The sequence below is a fragment of the Coenobita brevimanus genome, chromosome 58, assembly GCF_032717465.1.
Source record: "Coenobita brevimanus isolate Jiangsu-jjx chromosome 58, ASM3271746v2, whole genome shotgun sequence".
Classification (NCBI taxonomy): domain Eukaryota; kingdom Metazoa; phylum Arthropoda; class Malacostraca; order Decapoda; family Coenobitidae; genus Coenobita; species Coenobita brevimanus.
Window position 1 is genome coordinate 15,706,321 of NC_137011.1, and position 12,616 is coordinate 15,718,936.

A 12,616-nucleotide genomic window follows, 5' to 3' on the forward strand; every position below is an offset into this window, starting at 1 on the left:
TAGTGGATGTTGGAGTGGCCCTGGTGAGAGAGGGTAGTGTTTGGAAACTCCCTGTACTGTTGTTTGCAGATGATACTGTGTTGTTGAGTGAAGACGAAGGAGAGCTGCAAGGGTTGGTGGTTGAGTTTGGGAGAGTGTGTAAGAAACGGAATCTAAAGGTGAATGTAGGGAAGAGTAAAGTGATGGTCTTTGAGAGAGGTGAAGTCAGTGAATATACAGCGAGGTTGGATGGTGAGGAATTGGAAAATGTGAGTACGTTTAAGTACTTGGGTGGTGTGATGAGTAAGGATGGAGGTTTGGAGGGTGAAGTGCTTGAAAAGGTACAACAGGGAAGAAAGGTTGCTGGTTCCTTGAAAACAGTGATAAGAAGCAGGGAAGTGAGCATAGAAGTGTAAAAGTTACTCCATGACAGTATTGTGATACCAACTCTAACGTATGGAAGTGAAGCTTGGACGTTGTTGGAAGGACACAAGTCAAGAGTGAAAGCAGTGGAAATGAGTTATTTATGAGGTGCTTGTGGAGTCACATGGAGAGACAGGCTGACAAATGAGGATAAATGAGCGTTGTGATGTGGATGTGGATGTGATAGGAAGTGTTAGGAGAAATACACTGAGGTGGTTTGGCCATGTGGAGAGGATGGAGGGTGAAAGACTGACGAAGAGAGTGTATGTGAGTGAGGTGGAAGGGGGGAAGAGGGAGGGGGAGGCCGAGGATGAGAAGGAGGGATGGGGTGGAGAGGTATATGAGAGAGGGGTGTGTGAGTTGGGAGCAGGGCAGTGAAATGGCGGGGGACAGGGCAACGTGGAGGCGATTTGTTTGTGGCCACCCCGAACCGGATTGAGGCGTCTGACAATAGATAGATAGATAGATAAGCCCATCATTTCCTAGAACCACACCGTTCTTTTCCAATTAATTCCTCAATTATTTCCCTAACTCTGTCAATTAGTATCGTGCCGTATATTTTTCCTATTAAACTAAGAAAACAAATGGCCCTAGCATTACCACACACTTCTTTTTCTCCTTTTCCTTTGTACAGAGAAATAATTATACCTGACTTCCAATCCTCCGGGACTCTAACTTCCTCCCAGGCCAATCTGCATATCTCCCATAACCATTCTACTACTATCTCTCCCCCATGCTTCAATATTTCACCATTCACACCATCAATTCCTGGGGCTTTCTCCACTTTGACTTCTTCATTGCTTCCACTACCTCCATTTTACTGATCTCTTCCTCCCTTCTTATCTCCCTCCTTCTCCCAGCCATTGCCCATCCACCTGTACTCGCATCACTTTCATTCTCTATGTTTAACAATTACTTGAAGTGTTCCCTCCATCTGCTCACTTTTTCTCCCTTCTCCACAATGAATCTATCATTTTTATCTTTCACTCCCCTATTCCCTTCTTTATCATCGTGTCTAACTCTTTCTTACATTCTCACCACTTTACATTTAAATTCCTTCCAAATTTCCCATTGATTCTCTTCCTACTAATCTTTTCACCTTTCTCTTCTTTTCTACATATTCCTTCTCTGAACTTCCTCTCTACATATTCCTTCTCTCAACTTCCTCCTTCCCTCTGCTTCCATGGTGAAATTAATTTATCAAAAGTCAAGGTCACTGGGCAAAGACAAAATCTTTGCCCTTAGAACAGTTGTTGGACGCAGGTGTTGCCGTCTCGGTGTGCATTTTTTTCTTTAAATTAATTGTGGAATTGTAAGACTTTCCAGGGTCTACTTTATGCCTTTTTTATTTTTTGTACAAACCACACACACACACACACACACACACACACACACACACACACACACACACACACACACACACACACACACACACACACACACACACACACACACACACACACACACAGAAAAGCCTGCTGGGTAACACTGAGCCTTAGATGACACAGAATATTCATGTAAGAGGAACTTCTGGACTATATATACTGTAACTTTACGCATGTTAAAACGGTACACACACCCTCTCAACTAAACTCAGGCCCCTCTCAGCAAAATTTATACCTACCTTTTGTTTCAACACCACTTCCTGTACTCTGTTCACATTAACTAGACGTAAAAACGTAATTTTAAGAACCGAGCAGTAACAAGACTTTAACACAGGAATATGGTGTTAGTAACGACGAGGTGCTATGACAAGGATGCTGGGCCGTAGTATTATCTTATTCTAAATTTCACCTGGGGGATGCAGGCTGCAAAAGAAGAAAAATTTCAGACAAAAATGAATGAAGTATAGTGTCATGCACATCAGCTGCCAAAACTTCTTTTACACACCCGTAATGCAGAAATGATGAGTTTAGGTTCTAACTCACTTGATTATTATAGTTCGTACCACAGCGCGTTTGTTCTAACCTGACAAAGATCCCTAACCCCTTTCAGCTCAGTTGATAGCATAGTCTGGTCAGACTGACTAGTAACCAGGGCGATTCATGCTTACATCACAGTAAAAGCTCATGGACTTTCATGCAAACACGATGTAGTACTGAAGTTACAAACGTTGCATAGTTCTATTAGATGAAAACTATCAGCTGTAATAATATATCTGTATTCCTAAATAGATCTGAGACAGTTAAAAAGGCGATAAGAACCGACTGCTCTATCTAGTACTTGCTTAACCCCTTCTCGCCTCCCCACAGACACCTTGCCCCTTTCACCTTGCCTTGCCCTCTCACCTAGCCTAACCCTTCCACTTTACCTTGCTCCTACACCCTCCTTTGTCCCTTACACCTTGCCTTGCCCTCCACAGCCTGTCTTGTCCCTCAAAAACTTGCCTGTGCACGTTACCTTGCCCCTTCATCTTCCCTTGCCTCCTTAACTTTGCCCAGTACATCTTTCTTTGCCCCACTACACCTTTCTTTGTCCCTGCTCCCATTCGACTCCTTTATATATATATATATATATATATATATATATATATTTATAGGACCCTCTGTGGTACAGTGCTAGAGTGTGCGTTTCGTACACTGGTGAACCAGGGTTCGCGCCCCGCCACTGTAATAAACTTTGGGAGTGTTCACCCGGCCACGTACTGCATTGGCGAACACAAGGGATGCTGTGGTTGAACCAGTGTCACCTACTATAAAATATGCTTGCACCCAGTCGGCTTGCGCGGGCCGATTACACTTGGTTCACAGACTACACATACATCGAAAACCACTACAAAACACTACAATTACACTTACAAGCACTTCTCACCCTACAAACAATCTCTACTAGACAGCCTAAGCCACTTGGTAAAGATACATTGGTTGTAACGTCCCGACTTCGGTCAGGAGAGGCCGGTCCTGCAGTGGGTACTCAAACGGCTGATGATGATGAAGATATATATATATATATATATATATATATATATATATATATATATATATATATATATATTCTTGCTATATCCAAATGATTTTTATTCAGCTTTAGAGGCCTCCACATCATAAAGGCGTTAATGAAGACTGTTCCTTACCTGTTCAGTACGAGGTGTTTCGCCTTAGTTGGATAAAATCTTCTGGCAGCAGCAAAAATTAAAATCTATTTATTGCCTATCTATCTATTTATTTATTTGTCTCTTTATCTATCTCTTGTTTGATTCCTTAATCTCGGAGGGAGAGGTCTCAGACGTATCAACTCCATGTCACCTTCTCCTTCACTATCATGCTGCCCTCCCTGCGACTCACACCATCCTCACTCATATCCCTCCCTACTCTATCTTTCTTCCTCATCCACAGTCTCCCTCTCCCTCTCCCTCCACCTCTCACATGCACTCACCTCGTCATCTCTCATATCTCTTCATATGGCCAAACCATCTCAACACAAAACAGAAAAACTATACTTGAAGGTAAAAAATAGGCAAGTGGTACAAATGGGATCGGGTTTATTTACACTGGAGTTGTAGTTGTACATTGATAATTAATGATATGGTATAGTGAGTCAGTACAAGAGTCTCACGTCCAGTAAGATAAACAATGACAGACTTAATGCAGAATCCTTCTCTACTTAATACTTCCAATCTAATGACATCATTAAGATTATTCTTATTACCACAAGATAATTTTATTCAACATAGGACAGACCTCTAGTGGAGAAGAGGGTATTGGAGGCTATATCTAACTCCTTCAGATCGGGAACGTTCTCCATAGATGATTAGCGTTGTCTGTATCAAGAAAAAGTTGAAACTACATCACCGGACAGAAGGAGTTAGTGCCTGCAGAATGACACATTTTTTAGTGTGTTCTCCCTTCCTCTAGACGGTTTTATTCAGCTTAGGATATACCTCATACACTGAAGATGTGGAAAGTTGCATTCCTGATTTATTCAACACTAGGACTGTCTTACAAGCTGAATAAAATCTCTTAGCGATAACAAGATTAAAGTATAGAAGTTATCATACTCAAAGTGTTTAATGGTATCAATAAGGATCTAATGAACAATCCGACAACACAAAAAATGTTGACAGCACAACTAATATTACAAAATGAGCAATCCTGATATGCCCTTATTTAATGGACTCCTAATATTCAGCCAGACACCCCTCTAACTTCTTCAACGAATGCTGAATATTTCTATACTGATCAAAAATGAGTTAAACTGAAGTAATATAAAAAGGGACATAGAAGCCAAGAGGCACAGTCATTCATATTTGACTGACATAATTCATTACATTAAACCGAGCATGCTTTGGCACAGTTTCTTTCTGGTACTCGGGAACATTTTGGCACAGTTTGACACACTTATTCCTCTTTGTCACGGCTAAGAATAATAAAATAATACTTGATATTTACTCGCTATTTCACGAGGCACTGTCTCGCTTTTCTGGCACAGCATTAGATACCAACATAGTGAGGCAGAGTCTTGTCGCTGGTGGTGGTCACCTGCTACAGATCTGTTGCTCACACTGGCCACACAATAGCCTGTGTCTCTTAACTTCGAACTGGCTGAGACGCTGGGGAACTCTGATTCAGCATTGTTCTGCCTTGGACTGTACCATACACAAGATTCTTGTTCATCCTTTCAAATTCCATGGCAGTCACTTAATTGGTGTTTGAATTGGAAGTCTGATCCGTTAATTCGAGATCTGGTCTGCAGGGTGTAGTCTTCATTGCTCTGCAACGTGTTTGGAAGAATTACATTTATTAGCTGCAGCAGGCAGTGGCTGCAAAAGATATCTTTTGTATTGGTGTCAGATGTGCTGAATTTTAATTATCCTCTGCGTGTTGATTGTGTGTATCTAATGTGTTGACAGTTTTCTACTTCTGATGGTGGTTGAGTTCCAGGTCAGGTGTCAGCAAGGATGCAACTGATAGCACTGCTGCAAGAGAGCAGGCATCCCTCCCAGTGGGCTAGGAGTGGGTGGGTGGTGGTGTGAGTGCTGAAAAAATGGCAGTGAAGGAGGGGCGATGTGTGGGATGTGGCCGCCAACAGGACATCATCACATCCTCAACTTCCCGCGGACACCATCCCGGCGCCCTCAACACCAGCTGCAACACAGTGGTAAAGTCGAGTTAGGTTAGCTTAAGTCAGGCCGCAGAGAATAGGTCTGATCTAGTCATATACAGATTAAGTAGTCAGGTCAGGTTATGGAATAGGTCGTCAGGTCAGACCATATGAATTGGCTGCATTTCATTTGTGCACAAAATCCAATTTGCTGCTATTTCATTTGGGTGCCAGTATACCACTTCATTTGGGCACCAACATACCGTTACTAACCAAATCTAACCTAAACTATCTAACCCAGCCTAACTTACCTAAACTAACCTACCCTAACCTAGCCTAGCCTAACTTAACCTAGGATAGGTTAGGTTAGGTTATGATAGTTTAAATTAGGTTAGGTTAGGTTAGGTTAGTGTAATTTAGGTTACGTTCGGTTACGTTTGGCCAGGTTTGGTTAGTAATGATAAGTTGGCGCCAAATGAAGTGGTATACTGGCTCCCAAATGAAAGAACAGCAGATTGGATTTTGCACCCAAATGAAACGCAGCCAATGGATTATGTCGTTAGGTCAAGTCATGTTGACTGTCAGGTCAGGTCGTCATACAGATTCGATCAGCCAGGTCAGATGATGTATTTTCTAAGCTGAATTGTATCGTCGTGTGGATGGGGAATATAATATTTAAAAAAAAAACAAAAAAAGGTCCGTGGGCAAAAGGGATTAATTGAATACTGGTATGTTTCTAAAGAAGCCAGCATTAATGGAAAACCATTCAAGGATGGAGGGAACACTCCAAAGTTGTGAAGTCATGTGATGTTTGCATGAAGTCGAGATCTGAGGGCTGACAGCATAAAGTAGCCAGAGGTCTACCACAAGTGACCTATGATGCAACCTTTCCATTTGGTGAAGGAGGGGTGGGAGGAGGAGACTTTTGTGGGGTGATGTATGATCTGGAAGTGGAGGGGAATACTTAATACAGCCGATTGCCATGACTGAGTAAAAGATGGAGGTTGTTGTGGCTCCAGGCTCATCTGGTTGTACTCGTAAACCCGGTGGACTGTAAACTGAAATTATTCTCTTTCCCTCTGTCCACCATCCTACTTTTAGGAACTGAGAGGAGTCGAGGGACGTTTTTATAATCGAGCAGCTCCACCAAATTGTTATACCAGTGCCACTGCGTGAAAGTGTTCCCCTCCAGCTTCAACAGAGTAAGTAAACAGTGGAAACTAAGCCAAGAGCAACCAAAACTGACCTGCGGCACGACCTGAGCCTCCAGCGTCCCTGTGGCAGTGGTGATATCACCGGGGTGGAAAACTGAGGCTCTGCTGAAGGTGGATGCAAGGGAGTGGAAGAGCAGATGGTCAGGCAGGTGGTGGTGCGGGCGGCGTCTGGCCAGGGTCAAGGCCTCCCACACCACAACACCAAATGACCATACGTCACTTGCACTGCTCAGCTGACCCTGGAGAGAAGGTGACAAAGCAAACAAATTAGGATCAGATAGGGGACTGTGTTCATAAAGGATGTAAGCAGTTTTAGTGATAAGTCTCAACACCAGTTTCAAGGAATCACTGTAAGGAAATATCTGAGCAGTTGTACAAAGCCGCCAACCATTACTCCAGTGGCAAAACTCTTGACTGTACTGGAAAGAAACAACAAAATTATACAAACATGACCACAAATGTAGAGCCGAAACTGTAAAAGAACAATTGACCACGGCAGACAGATCCAGCTTGACATAGGAACAAATGACCTGTACAGACAAAGCCGACCCAGCGGACCCAAGACCTACCCGACAGAGCGCCTCGGGGCTACACCATCGGAGAGGTACTGGGCCGCGACCATCAGGGGCTCGCCAGTAGTCCGGAGCATAGCGAGGGAGTGCTGACCCCACCTGAGTCACCTTCGCCACACCGTACACAACAACCACGTTCCTGATGACAGAGTGTGAAAGGAAAATTACGTCATCATTATCATCATCACCCAAAACGTTTCTTCTTTTTCGTTAACACCATCATCATCAACAACGTTTCTTATTTTCTGTTATCTTCATTATCATCAACATCATCGTTTTTTTCTTTTTCGTTATCATCATCATCCTTATTATTTTCATTATCATTACCTTGGCCAACACGCAGACCACCACCACCATGCTTATGGCACATGGACATATAATTAGACTGCAGTTTTATTAATGGCTGAATGCATGTGTTGCAGTTGATCTGAAAATCCAAAATTGTCAGTCATCATCATCGCCGTCGTCTCCGTCATCACATTCCAGGCAAGAGATCTATTTTCTAACTTTGAAGAAGAAAAATTAGTTCATGTATCATTACCTATGCCAAGGAGGTTATGTTTTACCCCGCGCTGGTTTGTTTGTTTGTTTGTCTGTCTGTCTGTTAGCAGGATTACTCAAAGAGTTATGAACGGATTTTGATGAAATTTTGTAATAGGGTGGGCCATGAGCCAAGGAAAAAATATTAACTTTTTGGGCCGGATCCAGATCCAGGTCCGGAGTATCCCGCACAATATCTCCAAAAGTTCTCAATGAATTTCAATAAAATTTGGTGAAAAGGTGCACATTGGACCAAGAATTAATTCATTCATTCAATCACCCATTCATCTAATCCTGTGTTGCCCCATGAGGAGCGTAGAAGCCCGAGACTAGGCAAATTGGTCCTGCATACACGTGGCCACTGAGGGCGCAGGGGGGAGAGTTTGCCCCCCCTGAGAAAATTTTGGGAAAATGCTGATAGGGATTTTTGGCATAGTTCATGCATGACAATACAGTTATCCTAATTTTACCACCTGTATATTAAACAGTATTATCTGCTTCCAAAAGTATTTATTTGGGAGCAATAATTTCCTTTCAAACAGAAAGCTACAGTACACATTATACAACCCTTGAGAAAAAATAACCAGTTATAACTTAACAATTTCCCCTATCGCCCTAGATTATGTGGTTAATATTAGAGCTCTAATGATGTTTTACACTTGAATCCTGATGAGGTGTAAAAATGTCCTTGCTGTCCCCTCAGCCACATCCTCTCACCCTGCAGCCATATCCACTCACCCTGTAGCCAGTTGCAAACAAACACTGCACAATTATTGTTACAAACAACTGAAACAAGGAGAATTTTTGAAAACTGCATGAAGCCATTTTGATCACCTCAGACTACATTTTAGAAGGCAGACATATAAATATGTGTGCCAGGGGCCTCGTTTGGGTGGGGAACAGGGGTATGTGTCCCCCCCACTTTTTTGGAGCCTGGGGGACGGAGTACCTTTTGTCCCCCCCCCCCCCTTTTCTAGGTGATAATTTTCAGGATGAATAGCTTTACGCCGTTTTTCTTTTTTTATTTTCTTTAATGGAAAAATCCTTTCTATACAGTACAGTACAGTTCAGGTGATATGAAAATAATTCCCTGCTGAGCGGGGAAAAATCTGGTGTTGGTAGATACGATATTGTTAAGCTTAGAAGGGAAGGAGAAGAAAAGGAGGAATTCAGATTAGAATGCAGAAATAGGTTTTTGGTGTTGGAAACGTTGGAAGAGGGGGAGAGAAGTGTAGATGAGATGTGGGAGGATGTGAACAAAGTTTTGCATGAGACTGCTGAATGTACGATTGGAAGGAGACATAGATTCAGGAGAAAGAAATGGATATCAGAGGAAACGTGGGATATGATAAAAAAGAGAGGTGAGGCTAAGTTGAGGAGTGAGATGCAATGCGTTGATGAACGAGAGATTGAATTAGCAAGAGCTGCGTACTGGAGTTTGAATTCAGAAGTAAGAAGGTTAGCTAGGAGAGATAAAAGAAGATGTGTGGATGAAAAGGTTGCAGAGACTGAAATCTTAATAAACAAAAATGATGGACAGAGTCAAAGAATAGCATATGAATCGATTAGAGAACTGAGTGGTAATGCAGGTAAACGCAAGGAAATACCAGTTAGAGACAGGGAAGGAAATTTATTGACCAAAGATGGAGATATTAAAAACAGATGGAAAGAGCATTTTGAGAGAGTTCTTAATAGACCAATACCACCAGAAGAGGATATACCGTCTGCTCAGGAAGATTTAAATATAGAAACAGGAGAGTTGAGGCTTGCAGAAGTGGAGAAAGCAGTAAAACAGTTAAAGAATAATAAGGCACCAGGGGAGGATGGTTTATTTCCGGAAATGTTTAAAGTGGAGGGGGATAGATTAATAATGATCTTGACCAAGCTATTCAATAAGATATGGGTGACGGGGTTACTACCATCAGTTTGGAAGAATGGTGTAATTGTTAAAGTTCCGAAGAAGGGAAACCTTAGTGAATGTGGTAATTGGAGGGGAATCTCTTTGTCACCGATAGCTTTGAAAGTTTTCAGTAGAGTGTTGTTAAATAGGTTGGAGCCGGTGGTTGAGGGTATTCTGAGGGATGAACAGGCTGGTTTTAGAAAGGGACGTGGTTGCAATGATCAGATCTTTATAGTTAGGCATTTGATGCAGCAAGTTAATGAAATGAGAGTACCGTTAAGTCTTTGTTTTGTTGATTTTGAAAAGGCTTTTGATAGTGTTTCGAGAGAGACTATGGGGAAGATCATGAGACATTATGGAATACCAGAGGAGTTTGTGAGGGTCATTATGAACATGCATGAGGACACATTTTGTAAAGTGATGGTTGATGGTTGTCTGAGTGATTCGTTTGAAGTCAAGTCCGGAGTAATTCAAGGTGGTGTTCTATCGCCTTTACTATTTATATTGGTCATTGATTACATTATGAAACGCGTTGGAACAGAAACCGGTGCAGGTATACTTTGGGGAGAGAACAGGAAACTTTTGGATTTAGATTATGCAGATGATATAGTTTTGATTTGTAATGGGCCAGAAGAGATGCAGAGAGTGTTGGACTGTTTGGTGAGTGAAGGTCGCAAGGTGGGTTTGGTTATTAATTGTGGAAAAACTGAAATAATCAATATGAATATGGAAAATGCGCAGGAATGTGTAATTGGAGGTATGGTTGTAAAGCAAGTTGATAGGTTTAAATATTTAGGTACTTATTTAGCCAAGGATGGTTCTTTGAACTTTGAATTCGAGGAAAGGTTAAAGAAGGCTAATCAGGCAATGGGAATGCTTAAAAATATTTGGAATAATAACAATTTCTCTGTGCATACAAAAATCAAACTTTATAAGGTAATGGTTAGGAGTATCTTAATTTATGGACACGAGTCTTGGTACAGCACAGTGACTATGGAAAATAAATTCTTGGTGTTTGAAAATAAAGCACTTAGAAGAATATTAGGAGTTAAGTGGTGGGAAAGGATACCAAATAGTAGAATTAGAGAAATAACGGGAGTGCAGCCGATCGATGAATATGTTAGATTCTCACGATGGAAGTGGCTAGGACATGTGTATAGGAGACAAGGAATAGTACGAGGTACACCAGGGTGGGTGGCACTTGGTAGGAGTGGTAGAGGAAGGCCAAAAGAGACGTGGGTGAGGACAATGAGACGGGAAGCTGGAGATGAGTGTTGGGGAGATCTTGAGGAGTTAGCACAAGATAGGATGTGGTGGTGTGAGTTCATCGAGGCCCTATGCATCCCCGAGGGTGCCACAGGAAAAGATTGATTGATTGATTGATTGATTGAGCGGGGCAGGTCGAGTGGTAACCTGAGTCAAGGATTAATAGAGGTTAATCTTACTTAGGTCAGTCTTGACATATGCGCCACCCCTCATGTCTGAGCCAATGAGAATCAAACTAGAAGAATAAGTAGTGGAAAACAGAATTTCTATTGGCTACCACCACAGCAGTACTACAAAACGGAGTACCAGACTGGGGGTGGGTGCGGCAGCGAATTATAATTTACACATATGTGTTATGTGGAGAGAGAGAGAGAGAGAGAGAGAGAGAGAGAGAGAGAGAGAGAGAGAGAGAGAGAGAGAGAAGAGCAAAGTAAAAACAAAACGATAGTGTCATGGACGTGGGAAAGTGTGTGTGTTCAGGACATGCCCTCCAGTGTGGTGACAGATATTTTTGGGGAAATATTCCAAGTGTTTGTCCCCCCCCCCCTCTGGAAAAATCTTGGATACGCCACTCTGTCCTGATACTTAGGATAAGAGTGACCAGCCTCACTAATCCCTGGGTGGCATTAAGTGAGCAATAAACCCCAACCACCCCTTGGATATAAACCTATACCGGTTCCGACTGGAGTACCTTAATTACCCATTAACCCTATTCGGTGCACCCCGTATCATTTTTGATACGCCCTAACTAATTTTTGCCAACAAACTCTAGTTTGTAAGCAATGCATGGTCTCACGATTATTTTCTTGTTAAATTACTGGAAACACAACAAAATAGTGATTCTGAGCGAAAAAACTGGGTTGAAACGAGCGTTTTCTCTAAAATTAACGATTTTTCCCCGTGGAAAGCGCTAAACAAAAAGAAAACGCTCGAAGATGAGTGAAATATCTGGGACCTTAGCCTACGCTAGCCTAACGGGCATCAACACAGCTTCCAGACGTACGATACGTTTCCTATTTTCATTAAAACTACTTTATTTTCTATGTATTATTCATTGTTCATACTTTATGACTCCTCATACCTAGTGAAATAGTTATTTCATTCACTAATTTTATTATCTATGTATTATTCATTGTTTTTTCTCTGTGACTCCTCATACCCAATGAAATGGTTGTTCGTACACATACACACAGATACACACATGTGCATTGTATTGTGCACACAGATACACACACGTGCATTGTAATGTGCACACACACACACACAAACCTCGCGGCTCTCGTGTAGGCGTGCTGGACGACGGTTAGTTAGGCATTAATTAGGGGACGGGGTGGATGTGCCGACGGACGTAGTCATTGCTTTTATTTTCGACTATGTTGACGACCCAGTCGAAGATTACTTGGAAGAGGTAGTTGGCGATGATGATGATGATGACCTTGCCTTGGATAGAGTAGCTGAGGGCGACGATGTAGATGATCAGAATGTTGACAAAATGAAGAAGAGTGGGTACCACTCAGAAACAGAAAGCCACTGGTGAAAAATAGATTAATCAGTTCTTTGGACCAGTGCTTGAACAAACATAATTATGACGAATTTGTCCTGCCACACGAGCTCAGGGAATATACCTGCATTTTAGAGAAACCCCAGAGAAAATTAGATATCGGTAAGTCAATAATATGGAC

The 12,616-nt window shown here is 42.1% G+C and overlaps 1 protein-coding gene across 1 annotated transcript in view; it reads right to left on the bottom strand.

Moving 5' to 3' along the window:
* LOC145402660 (discoidin domain-containing receptor 2-like) overlaps positions 1–12,616 on the bottom strand; it is a 162,610-nt gene that overhangs the window by 15,401 nt on the left and 134,593 nt on the right. Inside the window, exons 13-16 of the mRNA XM_080274643.1 lie at positions 7,226–7,367; positions 6,689–6,895; positions 5,350–5,486; positions 4,845–4,987 (exon numbers count right to left, since the gene is read on the bottom strand). Of these exons, the coding sequence (XP_080130769.1) occupies positions 4,845–4,987; positions 5,350–5,486; positions 6,689–6,895; positions 7,226–7,367 (629 nt within the window). The remainder of the gene's footprint in view (positions 1–4,844; positions 4,988–5,349; positions 5,487–6,688; positions 6,896–7,225; positions 7,368–12,616) is intronic.